The sequence below is a fragment of the Suricata suricatta genome, chromosome 1 (assembly GCF_006229205.1).
Source record: "Suricata suricatta isolate VVHF042 chromosome 1, meerkat_22Aug2017_6uvM2_HiC, whole genome shotgun sequence".
NCBI classification, from domain to species: Eukaryota; Metazoa; Chordata; class Mammalia; order Carnivora; family Herpestidae; genus Suricata; species Suricata suricatta.
Genome location: NC_043700.1, coordinates 114,650,623 through 114,671,368, shown reverse-complemented (window position 1 = coordinate 114,671,368; position 20,746 = coordinate 114,650,623). Strand labels below are relative to the sequence as shown.

The window sequence follows — 20,746 nt, the reverse complement described above, 5'->3', positions numbered from 1 at the left end:
TTTTCTGTATTTTTCAGATTTCTTAAAACTTTTATATAGGAGGTAGTGGAAAATGTAGCCAAACGTGTGCATTTGTACCAAACCTAACCATTTTAGATTTTATTCTAGTTACATTTGAGGAAAAATGTTACTGTTGGACAAAATACATTTAGGTAAAAGTAGTTATAACAATGTAACTTCTGTTAAGTATGGTGAGCATAGTGTTATTAAAAAACAGCATATTTGAATCAATTTAAAAAAACGTGAACAGAAATTTTTTGATGAGTGTTTCAGGGGCCAGACTGTAATAAAAACTGTGGTGGTACAAAGAACATTTGGAGATCACTGTGTTTTAGATTATTAATTCTAGGCTATTGAAACTGACTCTAAACCAGCAATTTCAGTTTTGCCCTATCACCAAATATTTCCCATGAAAATCAAGTAGGTTGACCATTGAGAGGTTATTTCATTAAAAGAGGTATGATTCTTATATGAAAATTGGCAGAAATAAAAGGTCCAGAGAATAGATTTTATTATACTTCCTCCTTAGACCTGTGGCCTAAAAATTTACTTATGAGGAAAAGGAATCTTGGAGAATTAAGGGTCTTCCTAACTACCCTACCATAGTCTATTCACTAATTACCCTGGTGACGATGTGAATGGTAGATATCAGTTTATGTCGAATTTTCCTTGGACCTTAAAGAAGAATCACATAGTAAATCTGCAACCAAGAAACCCTAGCTTCTCTGGAATTTTCTTGTTCTCAAAAGCCTTAATTCTGGTGTCAGTTGTCATTTCCCTGATAGAAATGGGGGACAGTAGAGCAATGGTCCTGATTCCAGCCTTCTCCTCACAAGGGTGGCCAGGGGCTCCTACAAAGAGGCTTCTTCCAAATGCTGGTTAGCCTGCCCATCCACAGCTCGGGGACCCCCAAGGCTGCAAAGTGTTTTGTTAAACCCCCAAGGGAGTAAAGAGAGTGCGTGAAATTATCGCGATGTTATACAGACACAGGCAGGTTCTGAGAACTTTACTTGGCAAATGGTGTGATCACACTAAGGGTCCTTATTTAAGACTAATTCACATGTAGGCTGCTCTTCCCCGACCTGGTACAATAGGCATAGCAACTTAGTCAAGATTGGTGAATAACCAGGGGAAATCTGTAAGTGGTTTCCGATTATTCTATGAATGAATTTTACTCCTGTGCCCATTCAGATGGTTACCTCCAAGAGAAGAGTGTTGTCTCTTGTAAGAGTGAATGACTCACATGAGGGGTCTGGGCATGTCTGTAGATTCTGGGTGCCCTTCCTCAGTTTTCAAGTCTTCTGTCTGCATGGCATAGTTTGTTCGAGTCAGAACTTCCTACCTGAAGTTGGGACCACATTCAGCATTTGACATCTTGCTCTTGAATCGGGACAATATTGGTTGATTTTTGTTTGACAGAATTGTTTTTTGCTGCATAAGTATAATGCAGCTTGTCATTCCATAGCTCTCATGTTACATACCATCTGTATCTGTGACTATTTTGTACAGATAAAATGGGGGGAACTGCATATTGTAAGTGTATTCATTTAACTTGATATTTAAATTAGATCTACTTAGATTGTTCTGTTGAATGAATGATTATTTTTTATTTTATTGATTTTTTTTATTCTGGGGGAGAAAGTAAATGAGTGAGTGACAGAGAGAGAGAATGAGGGGCAGAAGAAAGAAAGAATCCCAAACTCCACATGGAGCCTGATGCAGGGCTCAGTCCCACAGTCCTGGGATTATGACCTGAGCCAAAATCAAGAGTTGGATGCTCAACCAACTGAGCCATCCAGGTGCCCCTATTATTCATATGTCTTTTTTTGTAATATTGATGTTTTAAATATTTGGTCGATCCAAACCAAGAAAAAAGTCTGTAATTCTTTCATCACTCTTGATTCATATATAATTAATATAATTAATTTATAATAATTATATAATTATTTATAATAACTAATTTATAATAATTCATGTAAATCACAATCTATATTTTGAAAAACATATACACTTCAAATCTGGTTTAAAAACCTAGGAATTTGGAAAAAAGAAATCTAAATGTGTTACCAACAGGAGATTATGTTTTCTCCTCATTGAGCTCAATTATATGAAATGATACAAAATAGGATTTACATTTTAACTAATAAGTTCTGGTTCTAGTTGACTATAGATAGCCCTTAGCAAAAATAAAACAACAGCAATAATAAAAGACAGTGTAGTACATTTAATGTTCCTTCTGCTTACAGCTACAGAATAGGAAATGCCTCAAGTCCCCACCCCTTCTTTAGAACACATATACACATTATAAAAAGCAACCTCTAAAAGTATAATAGTCTAATAATCTTACCAAAAGTAGTATTCCTAGGACTCATCTTTCCTCTATAGGAGAACTTTGTATTTTGGGGTAGTTACTAATTATTTCTATATAAATTATGCTTTTTGGTTGTCTTTCACATGAACAAAATCCAAGTTAGATTTTGAAATAACCATTTTCAGGGGTGCCTGAGTGGCTCGGTTGGTTAAGTGTCTGATTTCTGCTCAGGTCACTATATCATAGTTCATGAGTTTGAGCCCTGCCTCAAGTTCTGTGCTGACAGTTCAGAGCCTGAAGCCTGCTGTGGATTCTGTGCCTCCCTCTCCCCTTCCCTCCCTCAATTCATGCCTTGTCTCTTTCTGTCTCTCAAAAATAAATAAACATTTAAAACTTTTTGAAATAACCATTTTCAGCTAATCAACAATCTGGATACTTACCAGGCTCATGAGAAATTGTTTTAACAGTGAGAAGCTTCACACTCTCTTTATCAGACTGAGGTCTATTTGGAACAGAAAACATAAGTGAATACTGTAGTAATTAGTACTGTATGTCTGTGATAGAAAACATACATGATATAAACAGAATGAAGAACACACAAAAGCACACATGTATTTTTATGTGTTTCTATAGCAAAACACATGTCTTTTTACATACAGACAGACACATACTTTTATAGCACCTTCTGCTTTTAAAATCAAGCCAATAAATCTCCATCACACTGTTAAGCAATGATAATCAGATAAACACAGAAGTAGGTCACATGACACACTTGTCACAAGGTCCGTATCACAAAGGTTTCTGGTGCCTAAAAGGAAGGCACAGGAATGTTTCCAAACCTTTTGAGCTAATGTTGAGATCTGGGGATACCAATTTCCTGAGGCTCTGTCTATTGCACTATAACATTTGAGCTGTCTTTTCTAACCAAGACCCCCGCTTAATTCTTTCTCAGAATCCAAACAGTTTCAAACCCAGATTACTTTCCTTGGACAGCTCAAGAGCCTCTATTTCTAATCAAGAAAGGTGGATGATTATTTTTAAAATTCACAACTCCATAAAGGCAATTTACAAATTCAGGTCAACAACAAAAATCTGAACTACAAGATTTGTTTTTAACATTAAAACAAGTTGTCTCTTTGCAGAACCTTGACTGTAACATTTGCTTGGATTGGTAACTGCTGCTTTTTTTTTGTTTTAATAAAGTCAAAGTACAACAACCATCAACTGCTAGGATAAAGCCACTCAGAGCTATCTCAAAGCATAGGCATGATTATCCTTAACTGTGATGAACATACTCAAAATTTCACTGGGAAAGCTATCTTAAAACTCCATCTTAAAAATTTCTATGAGATTTTTCTTTCTAGTTATTTATATTCATTTGTTTCCCTTTGCATTCCATCTTTGGATTTCCCATTTTACTACTTTATCCAAGTGTAAGAACAAATCTTCCTTCCCTTTTAATTTTAATTGTCTATCCGTTGGATAGACAATTCTGACAAATAGCCAAATCCTATTTCTAGTGCTGTTTGCACAATTTGTTTTAAAAAATAAATAAGAAAAACGATAAGTAGAAGATTAATGTTACATATAGATAGATAGGTGGATAGATAGATAGATATAGACATGGTAGGGCCAGAGCTTCTGGAAAAAATGATGTGGCTACTTACTGGTCATTTCCATTTTCTGGTGTACCTAAAGGAGTACAGAATTGTTATTACAGCTGTGAGAACCTGGCTACAACCCTCTTCTCCCCCCCAAAAAATCCACTCTCAGACCCCAGCTACTTTCTGTGCAAAGATGTTTATAAAGCCATTTTGTAACTTTTTAAAAATTTCCCTTGCTGCCCCACTGGATTTTTTTCTCAGATATGGTTACTACTATTCCTCAGGTATGGCTGACACATTCATGGGATAGCCCTAAGTGGGACAACTCCCCTGAATTTAGTTCTGGACTAATTTTAATCTTATAGTTTCATATTGCTATGTGAAACTACTATCCATTATCACACATCCCACAGACACCAGAAAATGTCTCAGTTTATTTTAGTATCTCTGAAAAAAAAGTTCCTCAAAGTATGGAATTACCTTTTTATACCAGAGAATTGGATTATTGGCTCTCCTTTATACATTGCTCTTTCTGGAGACACAAGTCACTGGATTTGTGGTGAACGATGGTGTAGACGTTGCCTCCAATCGCCTCTGGAGCCCACTGATTCAAGCCTCTCAAAAGGGCCCTGCAAAATGTCACTGCGGCTACTAACTACGTAATCTTTTGTTTGCTTTGCCTGGCTGCTCCATTATAGTCTGGTAGAAGACATTTTGGGTGTCGAGTGAGAATTCATAATGATTCATTCTGCACAAAGCCTTGGCCTTTAGGGCAGATAGGTTGGTGGTCAAGCCTTGCATTAATCTGTGGCACATTAGGCAAATCCTTTAATGTAATTGCATAGGGACCCCCTTGTTTTGTTCCCGACTGTGCTGTGGTTTTATTTCATTGCTACTCAGCTTTAGTCTCTTGGATTTCCTTTCATGTCTAATGCAGCCCTTGACATTGGGATGTGCCTTTTAACTATAATTCTCTTGACAATGACCGTCATTGTTTTATAAAGAGTTTGATTTCTATTAATATTTTGGCTACTTCTATTTCTGTCACCTTGGCTAAGATACACCATCGGGACTCTTAATCCCTAGGATATAATTCACGGCGCCATATGCTGTTCACCAATTCAATCTAACTTTGTCTTCCCAACATTAGTAGGATTTTAACAGCATCTTAAAATTCTTATTTTAAGTGTTAGGTATGATATCACTTGTGATGCTCATAGCCTTGTTTCAAAATGAGTTGATATTTTCTCCCATGCCTGTTTTTTTCCCCCTTAGATTACTGTAATACAGATTCATTATCAGATAGATGCATAGCAACAGACTACCTTCTGCAGATATGCTATTCTTGGGTTAAAGCTCGGACTACCGTCAACATTATCTAGATAAGCTTAATTTCATACTGACATCCCTGATTCATGTTCTCTTCCAGAAAGCAGAGAGTGTTTACAAATTTTCTGAACTTGAAGTCTAACCCACATACTTGAAGAGAGATGAACTGTGGGTGTCTAATGGTGCTAATTTAATAACAGTGCTGTAAAAGTCTGTTCAGAAAGCAAAGTTAACAATAACCAAAGAGATTTTGCTAATTGTACATTACTAAATTTGGTTATAAAGTGTTATGTGCCTTCAGAATAACTCTCCATAGCTATAGGTATTTTATACATTTTCCCCCTGAATGATCCAATTCATCCAATTCATTTCTTTAATAGAAAATGTCAATTTTTCAAATAACTTAGTTGCAAATCTTCTTATGCAAAGCAGTCTTTCAGTACAGGGTATTTTTACAAATGGATTTAGCACATTAATTTTTTTACCTATCCTACTCAACACCCACAGGCTTCAACTTGGAAAGTCGATTTCCCATATAACATAGGATTAGTGTTTTAGAAACGTAGAGAAATTAAACTGATTTATAAAATTGCTATTTCCCCTCTGGAAACTGACTAAGGAAACATATTTCAGACATTATTAAGAAGTTTATTCACTAACTCCCAAAGGGAAAGGCATTTATTTGGTTTTTTCTTATTTTCCAGTAAGAGCTAAAATGAACACTACTGGTTTTTCATGTAACTTTGCCTTGCATTGTCATGCTTGTGCCCTAAACTCTCTGTGAGGTGCACGGTCAGGGACTGGGCTCAGGAGCCACATCCAGTAGCGTCCCGGGGACACAGTGTTCATGGGGGTGAACCCAGAAGAGTGTGGCTTGCATATCTTCAAAAATCAAGAGTATATGAGACTTCGGTACTATTCTGTTAGTAAAATATTTAAAATTGAAGTGAGGTAAGGGAGGGTTCTATTTTACTGAAAATTAAAAATTCAAGTCAACGAGCAACAAGCATGGCTCTGCTGTGTATTATACACAGTGCAATGTGAACAATATGTGCTTTGTGACTTGGAGGGCTTGCCTGATGTTATGGACTGAATGTTTGTGTCCTCCTGAAACTCATCTGTTATGTCTTAATACCCAGTGGGATGCTATTAGGAAGTGGAGCCTTTGGAAGATCATTAGGTCAGGAGATGAAGTTCTCATGAAGGGATGTGTGCCTTGATAAAAGAGATCCGGGAGAGCGCTCCTGTCCCCTCTGCCATATGAAGATGCAGTGAGACAGTGACTGTCTATAAAGTGGGGAGAGTGTCCTCATCAGACATCAAATCTGAGGATGCCTTGATTGGGCTTCTCAGCCTCCAGAACTAAGAGGAGAAATGTTTGTTTTTTAAGCCACGCCACCTGTGATAGTTTTGTTATGACAGCCCCAACAGACTAAGACCCAACCTGCAGTGGAAGCAGGCACATAGAGAAGTGACTATATGATAATGTGATGAATAATATTATAAGATTCTGTGCAAGGTGAAGTAGGAAAACACTCTACTTTCCTTAAAGAGATGGTGTATTATAGAAAGATACACTCAATTGCTGTTTGAGCTAGATCTTCATGGATAAATTGCAGGTCAGGTATGTTATAAAAGGTAAGTGGTGAGCAAGGCATTCTGAGAGAGGGACCAGTATGGATGAAGGCGGTGCTCTACACAACAGGGCTCAGATCTAGAATGGAAAGATAGGTCTCTGTTTAAGACAACAGAGAGGGGGTGCTGAGCCATGGGAACTGACAGTGGTTCTAGAGAGCTCAAGTGTGTGGGAGAGGAAAAAGACTGAATAAAGACTAGGAAATCTGAATAGAGGATTTAGTTAATAACAATGTATCAATATTGGTTGATTAATTGTGACAAGTGTAGCATACCACTCTTAGATAGTAATTATAAGGGAAATAGGCCGTGTGGTGTAGGGGAATTCTGTTTTTGCAACTTCTTTGCAAATCTCAGTCTATTTTAAAATAATAAACTACTTAAAAAGGAATAAAAATATGCAATTATGGAAACCATAAATATTTAAGAAAAGGGAGAAGACGAAGCAGCAAAAAAAAAAAAAACAAAAACAAAAAGTGAGGGTGTAAAAAGAGAACGGAGCTATTTATGTATTTATTTATTTATTCACTCTCATGTCAGGAGTAGAACTTAGTGATTCATCACTTGCATAAAACATCTAGGGCTCATCACAGCCAGTGCCCTCCTCCGCACCCATCCCCCACCTATTCCATCCCTCCCACTGTTCATCCACCTCCCCTCCGGCAACCCTCAGTTTATTCTCTACTGATAAGAACAGCAGTGCCATTTTAAAGGAAAGAGGAAAGACCTTAAATTCTTTTGGAGAGATTAAGGAGGGTAATAAAGATTTGACACCTTCAAATCCCACTAAAAATTGCCATCATGTTCAATCTTGAGATGAGTCACGGAACACACTTCACTGAAGGAAAGCTGTGTCCCCAGGAGTGAATAAGTCACAGAACAGTCCCCTGAAGATGCTGGGCCCCTCAATTAAATCCTTAGCAATACTTACCTTTAGTTTTTGTCGCATGGAAGTGGAAAAAATCTTCACTACAGATAAGGATGTCATTTTATGCCACCTTTACTACCATAATCCCCTGACCACTCATAAAACTGGGGTTATTTCATTAAAAAGAATCTGTTCATATTTGATTACATTCTCACTCCTTACATTCGTCAGCATTCAATGGGTTTCTCTTTCCCATTCCCTCTATTTCTGTGATCAAGCAGCATGGCATTTTCGTTCTTTTGGTAATCTTCCTCTCCCCTCAAGGGTTTAAATTCAAGTTTAGACTGAATATATATTCACCTTTCAGAAAACAAAATGAGACAAAACGCTGTCGCCTACCTGGGTCGGTCTTCCTGCACATTCGATACAAACCCACAAGAATAAATGCTGAAAGTGTCACCACAATCAAAGCGATAACCACTGGCAAAATAATACCTAAAATGTATTGAAGACATTGTCAATTAGTGTGGCTGTTGAATTTAACAGGAAGTTGTTTACCAAGCAAAAGCACACATGGCATCCTTCCTTCTTTAAACATCACCCTACTAGACATATTATATTTTAGGCAAAGGAGATAGATCTGATTCAAAGGTTTTGCTCTAGTTGTCATTTCTGACATAACCACTTGATGTCAGTCTTGCAGCCTTTTGAAATAAAATTCCAAACCTAAAGGAGCTGGTTCTCACCTAAGAGACTGGAGAAGTGAGGCAATGGAAGACTGGAGACGTTCTCTGGACTGTAGTCTGACCCACATTCATGCATTATACTCTTTGCTGCTGTATGATAAGGTTACTGGGATATCTATCTATCGATCGATCTACCCACACCCCCCATCCCGGAACTGCTCTAGTCATAATGTTGGCATCCTAAAATACTCACAAGTATCTTTACATAATAATAATATCTTAAAACTAGAAGTGGCATACAACAGCATAAGTGGATATCAGAATCGATTTCTAGAAGTGAACACATGGTTCAAGGAAGATGTACGTGGGTGTGGCGCCGCATTGAAGGGAGAGGTGTTGGGACAGTAATTAGGGTGAGTTTTGAGGAGGAGTCTTACTATTTTGCTTTGGTTTTAGCACCTGCCTTATTTTTTCTGACAGTCATTTCCCAAGACAGCTGTTAAAAGGGTACAATCAGAGATGTAGAGGTAATAGTTCTTATTTAATTAGTTACTTTTAGCTGCTTGCATATGTACTCCTTATGGCTATCCAGTTCATTTGTAGGATGGCTTACACTTCCAATTTTATGGTTACATGTTTGTTTCATGTTCGACCTTGACTGAGATCATTAGTACCTCCCCAAATAAAGACGCCATGAATTACACATCAATAAACGGAATCCTGACTTATTGAATTGAATAGAATGGCTTTACCTAAAACTATATATCTTTTCTTATCTGGGTTCATATACATTCACCTTATTCTTAATCTCTAGAGAAAATAATGGATTTTTTTCTATTCAGTCCTAGAATACACATATCTTATATGACATCTATGTTTTTGCTAAAATGAGGCATTTCTTTAAAGGCCATTTTTAACATTAAGGTAGAGTTCTCTGAAGGTAAACAATTCATTTTTATAGACGTCTCCACTTGTGCACTTTGGCTTATCTGAGACTAGTCTCATCAAATCACCTTGACCCTCAGTGGTAATTGCTGAGCACTAAAGTAAGGAAAAAATCCCAAAGGTGTGCTGTTTAAAACCAGACTGAAGGGGCGAGCCTTGGTGGCTCAGTCAGTTGAGCGTCTCACTTCAGCTCAGGTCAGGAGCTCATGGTTCGTGGGTTTGAGCCCCATGCCAGACTCTATGCTGGTAGCAGGGAGCCTGGCGCCTGCTTGGGATTCTGTGTCTCCTTCTCTCTCTGCCCTTCCTCTCATGCTGTCTCACTCTTTCAAAAATAAATATATTAAAAAATGAAAAACAAACAAACAAAACCCCCCAGACTCAACAGTAGGAAATTATCAAGCAGTTAGGTAGGATTATAATGGGATTGCGGGTTCAGTGAAGTTGATAAAAAGCTGTCTATAATTGAATCCTCTCCTTTACCAGTCACATTCAAACGTTCTGTGTATTTATTGCCAGGACTGAAGATATGTTCATTACTCACTGGAATAAGAGGGGTTGGCTGAAGAAGAACTTGCATTTTTTGCATCCTCAGTACCTATTATTTTAAGAAAGAAAAAATAAATCACTTTTGGTTAATGTATGCCAATTCTTCCCAGTCCTTCCCCACCCTTCCTTTCCTCCCATTTAAGCAAGGCTCTGTGATCTATAAGTATGATGCTTCAAGTGGAAAAAAAAAACAAACCCAAAACCTCTCTCATTCTGAAAGGGCTCTGTTTTGTACATCAAGTTTGGTAGGGGGTTAATGTATACAACTTGATGAGTTTGGACAAATGTATATACTTGTGAAACTATCACCACAATCAAGGTAATAGATAAATCACTTTCAAAGTTTATCACTTTATCACTTTCAGTGTTTCCTTGGGTTCATGCAGTGTTGATTTGTATTTAGATTAGACCTCAATAAACAAACAAACAAAAAAGCTTGTAGTGTTTCTAGGTCAGAAAGGATCAAGTAAACATGTTTCCACTCACGTACACCGAAGTCATACCTTGAAACTGGGAGATGTTTCCTGGAATTGTTGCTGAAATTGAGGGTAACGTACTGGCATTAGAAGGTGGTGTCTCTGGATGTGGAGTGTTACCTGTAGGGAAATCACAAATCCAGTAAGACGAGGGTATTACTTCTTCTTACTGAATTTCTTTGTAGATTTTAACAGTTTGTGTTTCTGAAGACCTGTAAAAACTGTTTGTTGTTGAATAATAGGATACATACAACTGTACACTGAGTCATAAGTTCATCTATTCTTCCTGTAAAGATGATTACATTTTGAATCACAAAACCTGGGCGTCAGCAACACATCTTCAAAAACTGGCCAAGAAAGCTCCAGAAAGTCTCTTATCCTAAGCAGCAGGCCTTTATCACCTGCACAAGTCTATTCAAGAACAGTACTCACATTTCAGGTATTACAACATTGGAGGATGGCGTTTTTTTCCACTGTACTTAAAATAGACATACACGCGTAGGACTTCAGATTTTATCATGTTTCTTGGTGGTTGAAGAAAAGATTGCAGTTGAGACTTTGGTTAGAAGGATTGACTGGGGAAAATGTCAAGGAAAATTCCTTCATTTTCACCTTAAAACTCAGTAGTTGTTTACATTTTTGTGCCTTCTCTAGAATAACTGCTGCTTGATTGCATTTCCACCACCATCTGTGCTCTTTTCTTCCAAAAAATGTTAATTTTAAGTTATTATTCTCATTAATTTGTTTGCTTAAATCAACATCTGCAACCTTCAATCAGAAGGACTGAAACAAAAATTATAAATAAAGTTGCATTATTCAAAATCTTCTGATCTCAATAAGTTGCAAGGAAATATAAACAAGTGCTCTGTAAGCTTGAAGCCTCTATTCTTGTGAATTTGGGATAAAACACAGTTTGTGTTTAGAATGACTTTGAAAAAGAATTATTTTTCAAAGAATGTTGTTTGAAGGGATTCCTTTTCCTCACACCGGTTTGGCTTGTCTCACCGCTAAATTTTAAGTTGCGGCTGTGAGAAGGCCATAACCGCCATCATCCTCCACCTGAGCCCTACCGGCAGTGGGCGGGCAGTGGAATGTAGTTGACTGCTTGGCTGCACCAAGAGGCATGGCTTACAATTATGGCCCCCTCAGGAGTATTTGATGCCAATAGCATCAAAGAAATTGATATCGCCTATGACTTCCTTGGATCTTTCCCTCTTTGCCACCCACAGCCCAGCGCGCACTGCATGCTTATGCATTTTTGACATCTGTGGGGGAAGAATGATGTTTAGAGTCTGTACCGTTCTTACCATGCAAGGGATCTGTGGGAGGGAGCTAGATATATGCCCATAAGAACAAAGAAAAATGTCAGGCTAGTGCACTAAAACAGGCAGAAAAAGAAGTATTAAATGAAAAGACTGGGAACTAGCTGAAACCTTGGTACTTTTAGTCGTTTTTTTTTTTCCAGTGTCAAGTGTTTTAGTGAGAATGTTGCTTTTTTTTATTGTGTTGGTAGAGAGGAAGATGGCTGATTAAGTTACCAATGGCATTAATCCACCTGTGATATCCTAAGGATTAATTTTCAAGACTCCGTATCTTATCTTATTACCTTCTTTCTTTAAAGAGAGAGAGAGAGAGAGAGAGAGAGAGAGCGAGAGAGAGAGAGCAAGTAGAAGTGCTGAGAAGCAGAGGGGGGAGAGAGAGAGAGAGAGAGAGAGAGAGAGAGAGAGAAAATATCCCAAGCAGGCTTTGCACTGTCAGCACAGAGCCCAACATGGGGCTCAGTCTCATGAATTATGAGAGCATGACATGAGCCAAAATCAAGTCAGATGCTTAACTGATAAGGACACCCAGGCACCCCTATCTTACTACCTTCTCACAGACAAGCTAAATGGCTAAAAGTCTGAATATAACCTATGTGATTTACATAAAACTACAAACTTTCCTACTTAAAACACGTTGACAGTCCAGTGCCAACCATTAATGCTAATGATCTACAGAGTTGGTGATAGAATTAACCCTTCTTGAAAGAAGAATTTATTGGCTCCTTGGATAAAGACTTTAAAATTTTTGTTTTTCTTTTATCTGCAACCTCTAGTTAATAAATCATTTCTAAATCCACTACATCTACACACACACACACACACACACACACACACACACACACGCACACGCACGCTTTACCTCGAATAATTGTGCAATGTCTTCTGGTATTTTGTTTTCTCTTGTCTTTTATTTAATTTTTCCAATATTTGTCATGACCCACTTATGGAAATTAACTCACAGTTTGAGAAAGCCTGTCTATTAGAATGTTCATATTGATGAAATTATTATTCTTGGTTTAACTCAAAAATTGTGGGCCTAACCGAGTTCTTTCTGTGACTAAGATAGAAATATCCATGGTGTATTCAGAGCTGAGAATCTCTGGGGGTTTTGTTGAGACTCTATGATGCTACATTACGGTTAACACAGCAGTGGCAGAGGAGGTGCAGGAGAAGTATAGTGGGGTATTTAAGAGCATGATTCTGGGGCCAGAGCACATGGGTTCAAATCTGGCTATAGAACTGGTTCCCTGAGAAATGCTGGGCAAATCACTTAACCTCTTTTTTTCTTTTTAGAGTTTATTTATTTATTTTGAGAGAGAGAGCAAGAGTGCAACCCGGGGAGGGTCAGAGAGAGAGAGAGAGAGAGAGAGAGAGAGAGAGACAATCTCAAGCAGGGTACATGCTTTCAGCATGGAGCCTGAGGTGGGGGCTTGATCCCATGACCCCAGGATCATGACCTGAGCTGAAATCAAGAATTAGACACTCAACTGACTGACCACACTGTTGCCCCAGGTCACTTAACCTCTTTGTGCTTGAGTTTCCACATGTACAAATGGTGATTATAATAGTTCTATATTGTAGTGTCGTAAAAGTTAAATGAATAAAATTAAATTTGAATTGCTTAGAAGAATATGTGACACTAATATATTTATATTATATATACTCTTATTATAATATCATAATATAATATAAAGTTATGCTATATTATTGTATTGTTATTTTATAAAACTATTTTTTAAATATTGTGATTAGGCCTCTAAAGAGTTGTACCTTTCAACCAAAGTCAAGTTGTCTAATTTTCTCAAAAATTCTTAGTGTAAAAATATATGCAATAGACTTTCTTGCTACCTCCATGTTTTTCGATGCTTCTTTTCTCTAGCCAGAAACTGGAGTAACTGGAGTATATAATGATCTTAGATGACACAGATTTACTGTTGGACCCTGACTTTCGGTGATTGTAATGATTACTTAATTGCAGATATGTTCTGTCATAATTTAAACTCAGTTTGCAAGCTTCAGGCCAATACTTGGAGCAAGCTGTTTGAGGTAGAGGCCTTAGAACCACGTCTGTTATAATAATGTGTATATAAATTTGCCCCACTGGCATCTGACTGCAGCATATATTTGGCCCTTTCTGTAAAGCAGCTACCTGATAAATCATTGGGCATTTTAAAGACAGAAGACTTTACTGAGCTCTCAGGGTACTTATGGTGGCTGTAAGAATGAGGCTCGGAAAACTCTAACTATAGGAAGTGTGATTGACCAAGATTCCCCACCTGCTTTCTGAAATTTGTTGCTGTGGTCTTGACGCCATGCCTCTCCCAGGCTGCTCCTAGGCAGTGACTGATCCTAGCAGGCCTGTTCCTGGGAGTCATAAACTCCTCTGAGGAGAGAATGGGGCTGGAAGAGTCCTTGATGGCCTTTTTAGAGGAGGGTATATATGGTACATAGATATTCATGGGAGAAAAGTGTGAGTGGCAGTAGAGGATAAAATGTTCTATATGTGAAAGAATACAGCTATATATTGTATTTCTATTTCTTGTATGTTGCCTATACTTCTTTCTAAAAACTTTCTTTTTTACATTTCTTTCTAAACACTTCTTTTTACTTCTTTCTGAAAACTTTCTAAATACTTTCTAAACTTTGTAAACTTTAAAAAACTTTTTTGAAGTTTATTTATTCTGAGAGAGACAGAGACAGTGCAAGTTAGGGAGGGGCAGAGAAAGAGAGAGAGAGAGAGAGAGAGAGAGAGAGAGAGAGAGAGAGGGAAAGAGAATCCAAAGCAGGCTCTACACCACCAGCACAGAGCCCAATGCAGAGCTTGAACCCATGAAGACAAAAGATCATGACCTAAGCTGAAACCAAGAGTCAGATGCATAACTGACTGAGCCACTCAGGTGCCCTTTTCTAAACACTTTCTAAACATTTCTATTTACCTCTTTCTAAACTCTTTCTTTTTTACACTTAAACAAGTACCCAAGGGGTTAAACTTAATTGAATTGAACGATTGTTACCCATTATTTATAAATAATTGGGACACTTGTTTCATTGCAATCTGGTAGATTCATGCCTCATTTAAAAAAAAAATTACTGTTGGTAGGAATGTAAACTGGTGCAGCCACTCTGGAAAACAGTGTGGAGGTTCCTCAAAAAACTATCGATAGAACTCCCTTATGACCCAGCAATAGCATTGCTAGGGATTTACCCGAGAGATACAGAAGTGCTGATGCATCGGAGCACATGTACCCCAATGTTCATAGCAGCAATGTCAACAATAGCCAAAACATGGAAAGAGCCTAAATGTCCATCACCTGATGAGTGGATCAAGAAGATGTGGTACATATACACAATGGAGTACTACATGGCAATGAGAAAGAATGAAATCTGGCCATTTGTAGCAAAGTGGATGGACCTTGAGGGTGTCATGCTAAGCGAAATAAGTCAGGCAGAGAAGGACAGATACCGTATGTTTGTACTCATAGGTCTAACAGGAGAAACCTAACAGAGGACCATGGGGAGGGGAAGAGGGAAAGAGAGTTGGGGAGAGTGAGGGACAAAAATCATGAGAGACTATTGAGTACTGAAAATGAACCAAGGACTGGGGATGGAGGGGGAGATGGGAAGGGGATGATGGTCATGGAGGGGGACACATGTGGGGAGAGGCACTGGGTGTTATATGGAAACCAACTTGACAATAAACTATTATAAATTAAAAAATAACTTTTCAGCATTTAGCACAATAAATCCTTCCTCCTTAACACCTTTGTTTCGTGGGACTTCCAGTAGAGTGGATCTTATGGGCTGGTCTTCTTGGTCTCTTTGGCTGGTTCCTTTTTTCTCTGACTCACAATCTTGCAGGGTCCCAGGGCTTAGTCTTTAGTCCTTATCTCTAACTGCGCTAATTTCTTTGATGATCCAATTCAATTTCAAGGCTTAAATATAATATCAACGCCAATGATCCCCTAATTTATATTTCCAGACCTCATTCTTAAACTCCAGATTCATAAAGCCGCATGCTCACTCAGCAAATAATAAACATCTTAAATTCCACATGTCCAGACTTGAACTTCTGCTTTATCTTTAGCCTTCCCATCTGGCAATTATTCCTTCTGGTGGTTCAGGCCAAGGGTCTCACAGCTATTTTTGCCTCATCTTTTATAACCTATCGCACATGCAGGATCACCAGGAATATATGTATTGGTTTCCCCTCCAAAATATATGCAGAATTTAGAGACTTCATGAGACCCACCCTGTGACTACGCTGGTCCAAGTTAGTATCATTTCTCTCCTGGAAAACTGCCAAAGTGTTTTTGCTTCATCTGACAGTCTTTTCTTAGCTCTCAGATTTATATTTATAAAATATGAGTCATATCATGTCACTACTTTGCTCAAAACCCCAATGTTTCCCCATTACTCTTATGGAAAAAGCCAAAGTCCTTGCAATAATCCTCCAAATCTTAGGCAATCTGCCTGGCAAATCTCCTGCCCCCATACCTCCCTAATTTAGTACAGATTCTTAAACACACCGGGCCTCTCCTCAAGTTCTAGCTCTGCCTCGATCCTCTTTCTCTACACATTGGTTCCCTTATTTCAGGAAAGCTTGCCTTGACCACCTTTGTCAGTCCTGCACACTAGTGCCTACCTTTCTTCCCCTCTCTGGCACTCCCGGTCCCTCCTTCCTACACTGCTGTGCCTTTTCTCTTTTTTTATAACATTTACCACCTTCTAACTAAGACCCTCGAGGGCAAGGATAATATTTTGCTCACTAGTGTTTCTCAAATGTTAGAACAATGTCTAGAAGTACATCCATAAGTCTCTGCTTTCTGGATAAACACATGTTTTGGCAGAAATGACTACTGTTAAAGATGAAATGAGCGAATGAGCATATCTTTTGTATCTTAATGTTTGGACTTGTACATATTTAAAATGATTTTTTAAAATATTTTCTTTGTTCTTCAATGAGAAAAAAATAGCTACTCTGAGTCTAACAGGAGATATTGAAGGAAATACTATGGAGTACAAGAGGCAGTTGTTGCATTTAAGGAGCTTACATTCTAATAGAGGAGGTGAGAAGCCCAGCCCAGAGTTGATAGGTGTGAAACAAGAAATAAAGATGAAGAAAAAACAATATATCAGGGATCAAAATAAGAGATTGACCCTGAGGATCCTGGCACTCAGGGAGAGAAAGTACAGTCTACGCTAAGCTTTCATTATCAGAAAAAAAAAGTTTATTCTCTAAGTAAGTGTCATATAAGTGGTACAGACAATAAACGCTGCGAGTGTGGCTGGTACCATTCTGTTTTGGGAGGGAATATGCTGATATGATCACTGAAGTCTCTTCTAGCTTTAGGATTTTGGATTGTTGTCAAAGTTTGTTTCAATGCAGATTTTGTCATAGCTAGAATGCATTTTTGTCTATAGTGGCATGCTCTGTCTACCTAATGGGCAAACTATCAAAGGGGAAGTTTTCTGCTCTCATCAGATCTTATCTTTCCAAGCTTGGTGTACTCTTTCTTTTTTCTTTTTAATGTTTCTTTTGCTTGTTTTTAATGTTTTTAAATTTTTATTTATTTATTTATGAGAGAGAGAGACAGAGACAGAGACAGAGTGTGAGTAGCGGAGGGGCAAAGAGAGAGGAAGACACAGAATCTGAAGCAGGCTCCAGGCTCTGAGCTGTCAGCATAGAGCCCAATGCAGGGCTCAAACTCACAGACTGTGAGATCATGACCTGAGGTGAAGTCGGACACTTAACCTACTGAGCCACCCAGGCACTCCTGTTTGTTTGTTTGTTTGTTTGTTTGTTTGTTTTTTGAGAGAGAGAGAGAGAGAGAGCACCAGCAGGGGTGGGGCAGAGAGAGAGGGGGAAAGAGGATCCAAAATGGGCTCTGCACTGACAGCAGTGAGCCCGATGCAGGGCTTGAACTCATGACCCAAGAGATCGTGACCTGAGCCAAAGTCCCACAGTGCTCATCCAAGCCATCCAAGCACCCAAACCTTGGTGTACTCTTAAAGCAATGCAATGCAAATAAAAGTTTTATCTCAAATTTCTTCCACTTTGCTTTGGGCCATCAGTGTGACTAACCTGAGGTAACAGAATCTTCTAACCCAGTAAGAACTGTGAATGGAGATTTATTTACCTCATGTAACTTCATGGAATTACATCTTGAAGAAAGAGGTTGAACTTTTTTTGTGATTTGAATATGAATGGTTATTAATTTCCATAAAGTTGTATATAATATACAAAGAATGAATGAGGCACTGTGCTACTTAGCCTTATTTGAAACATTTTTAATCTTATGCTTTCTACATGAGAGAATCCGTAGCTCTGAGACACAAGGCAACACACCTGACAGTAAGTAGACCTAAGGCATAAGAAACCAAGTAGGACTCAAAACTTTCTTTTCCCTTCTCATTATACCACAGATTTTAAGTGAGTTTAGTTCATCTTATTTGTTAATGGCACCGTGATCGATGAGGTCAGTGACATTTTTCCTCAGCATTCTGAAAGGCTTAGAATGTTCTTACCCTTCCCCCAGCACAGATACATCATCATCTTACCTTAAATTCACAATTTGGATAATATGACTCAACACTAAGAAGCTTTACAATGTGTAACTATGTCAGTGCTATGCTTTCTGAGAATGTGAGGGCAAGCGTTTCAAAATACAGGCATTAAAATATTGAGCGGGATTTTATTTTCAAATTCTTTTGGGATACTATGTGTTTTACAACTCATTCAATTATTGTTTTGTAAATATTTGCATTTTACAAAGTGGAAACTGAAGCCCAGAGAGGTTAAGTAATTTGCCCAAGATCCCAGAGAGAGTAGATGGCAGAGTCGGGATTTGAATGCAGAGTCTGTGCTGTCAAATACTACTATGCTGTCTGTGACCGCATTTCAGCAGGAATGAGTTACAAGTTCACGTCTCCTCTTTTTGTTATATAAAATATAGTCTATTTCAATTTAGACTCCAAGAAAGACAAACTTCTCATTAGGACCAATTAAACATCTCCTTCCTTCAATGGGCCAAACCAGACAATGCAGATATACACAAGGAGAGAGAATTATTCTTAATATGTTAAATAAAGCACATTGTAGAGTTTATAAGGCACACACCATTAGTAGTAACATTGAAACGTATTGGTTTTTAAAGCAAACGCTGGGTAGCTAATCAGTTGAGACTGAGTTCTGGTTGCCCTGGTGTGTACATTAGAGGGGCACAAGCCCTTCTTGGAGACTCAGCAGATCTCTGAATTAGAGGAGAAACCACTTAGCTATACCCAGATATATACAATTTCCTACGTGAAAGTTTATGGAAGACCCTACCACATAACTATTGACACACCCCATTAGTGAGTTCTTTTATTCTCAACCAGTCTTTTGAACATTATAAAGCTTCCAAGTTAAAAAGAACAACAATAAACCTCTAGGTTTGCTATAGGTATTCCTCTAGCTCAAGTGGATTCTAACTGAACAATAGTGTCAAGATTCTGTCTTTCAGAGTTGGAATACTCAGATAAGAAACCTTCTGTATAGAATGATTGATGCTTACATTATATGAATTCCTAGAGGTCAACAACCAATTCACAAGCATTACATAGGGTGCTGAGCACATTGAATATGCCAGGATGGGACATCCTTATTGCCAAGGGCCAGTGCTCAAGTTTGGTGAGACTTGTAATGTCTGCTCTGGCTTCTAATTTTCCATCAAAACTAATGCCTATAATGCAACTGAAGTTGTGAAGCACAGTTAAAAAGTAAAGATGGGTACAATGAGATCTTTCCAAGTTGTGCTGTCTACCATGGGAATGTTGTTGCAATGATTAATTTTATGTTGACTTGGCCATGGAGTTCCCCAATATTTGGACAAACACTAGTCCAGAAGTGTCTGTGAGTGTATTTTTGAAGATATTAGCATGTGAATTAGTAGACTGAATAAAGCAGATTGCTCTCCAATATGGATGGCTCTCATCCAATCAGTTGAAATCCTGAATAGAATAAATAGGCTGACTCTCAGCAAGAAATAAAGAGTGGGCCGCCTGAATGGCTCAGTCAGTTGAGCGTCCTACTTCAGCTCAGGTCATCATGTGATGACCTGAGTTTGAGCTTCACACAGGGCTTGCTGCTCTCTGCCTCTCAACTTGGAGCCTGCTTTGAATCCTCTGTCCTCCTCTCTCTTCCTTTCCCCTGTTTCTGCTCTCTCTCACAAAAAATAAATAAAAGCATTAGAAAAAAAGGAAGGAGTAAAGAACAAATTCTTCCTGCCTCACTGCTTCGAGGTAGGACATTGGTCTTTCCCTGAATTTGGACTCAAGACTAAAATATTGGCTCTTTTCAGGTTTTGAGACTGCTAGCTTTCAGTCTGGAATTTAACCATTGGCTCTCTTGGTTCTCAGGCCTTGGATTGAAACTACACAATCCAGTCTCTTGGGTCTCTAGGCTTCCAGTTTGCTGACTGCAGATCTTGGGACTTCTCAGCTTTCAAAATGCACGAGCCAATTCCATACAATAAATCTTTATACATAGATATATATATATATATAGTTTCTCTGGAGAACCCTGAGTAATATAGTTGTATTTTCCAGAAAATTGAAGGCAACTGGTTTATTTCTTTCCCCATACACTGAGGCATATTGGTCCATTTTTTTTTTTTCAAATCTAAGATCTCTTATCAAAGAAATCAAGAGTTTCATTTTCAAGGACACATTATTAGTTCTGCTTGTCTGTGGGAAAATGATAAGGCTAAAGAAAAATGAATTCTATCATTGATTAAAATTGTTGTGATGGCCACATAATTCCTGCATCTATCTCTAGGAAATAGATAGCTCTGCATCACTTTTTCTTTGCGCCTCCTCATTAGCTCTGAACTCAGAGCTAGAAAAATGTGTAGGCAGAATAATCTGGAAGCTAGCAGTCATTTCTTTCATGAACCTTTTTTTCATCTTTCTTAAACTGCTTTCCTAAATCTGATATATAACACAACCACAGCTAAAGGAGGAAAATGTTTCTCCCTCTTCAATCTT

The 20,746-nt window shown here is 38.2% G+C and overlaps 1 protein-coding gene across 1 annotated transcript in view; it reads right to left on the bottom strand.

The window, feature by feature from the left end:
* EMCN (endomucin) overlaps positions 1 to 20,746 on the bottom strand; it is a 103,534-nt gene that overhangs the window by 11,170 nt on the left and 71,618 nt on the right. The window contains exons 7-11 of the mRNA XM_029921462.1: positions 10,428 to 10,520; positions 9,920 to 9,973; positions 8,147 to 8,242; positions 3,979 to 4,003; positions 2,752 to 2,813 (exon numbers count right to left, since the gene is read on the bottom strand). Coding sequence (XP_029777322.1) covers positions 2,752 to 2,813; positions 3,979 to 4,003; positions 8,147 to 8,242; positions 9,920 to 9,973; positions 10,428 to 10,520 — 330 coding nt within the window. The remainder of the gene's footprint in view (positions 1 to 2,751; positions 2,814 to 3,978; positions 4,004 to 8,146; positions 8,243 to 9,919; positions 9,974 to 10,427; positions 10,521 to 20,746) is intronic.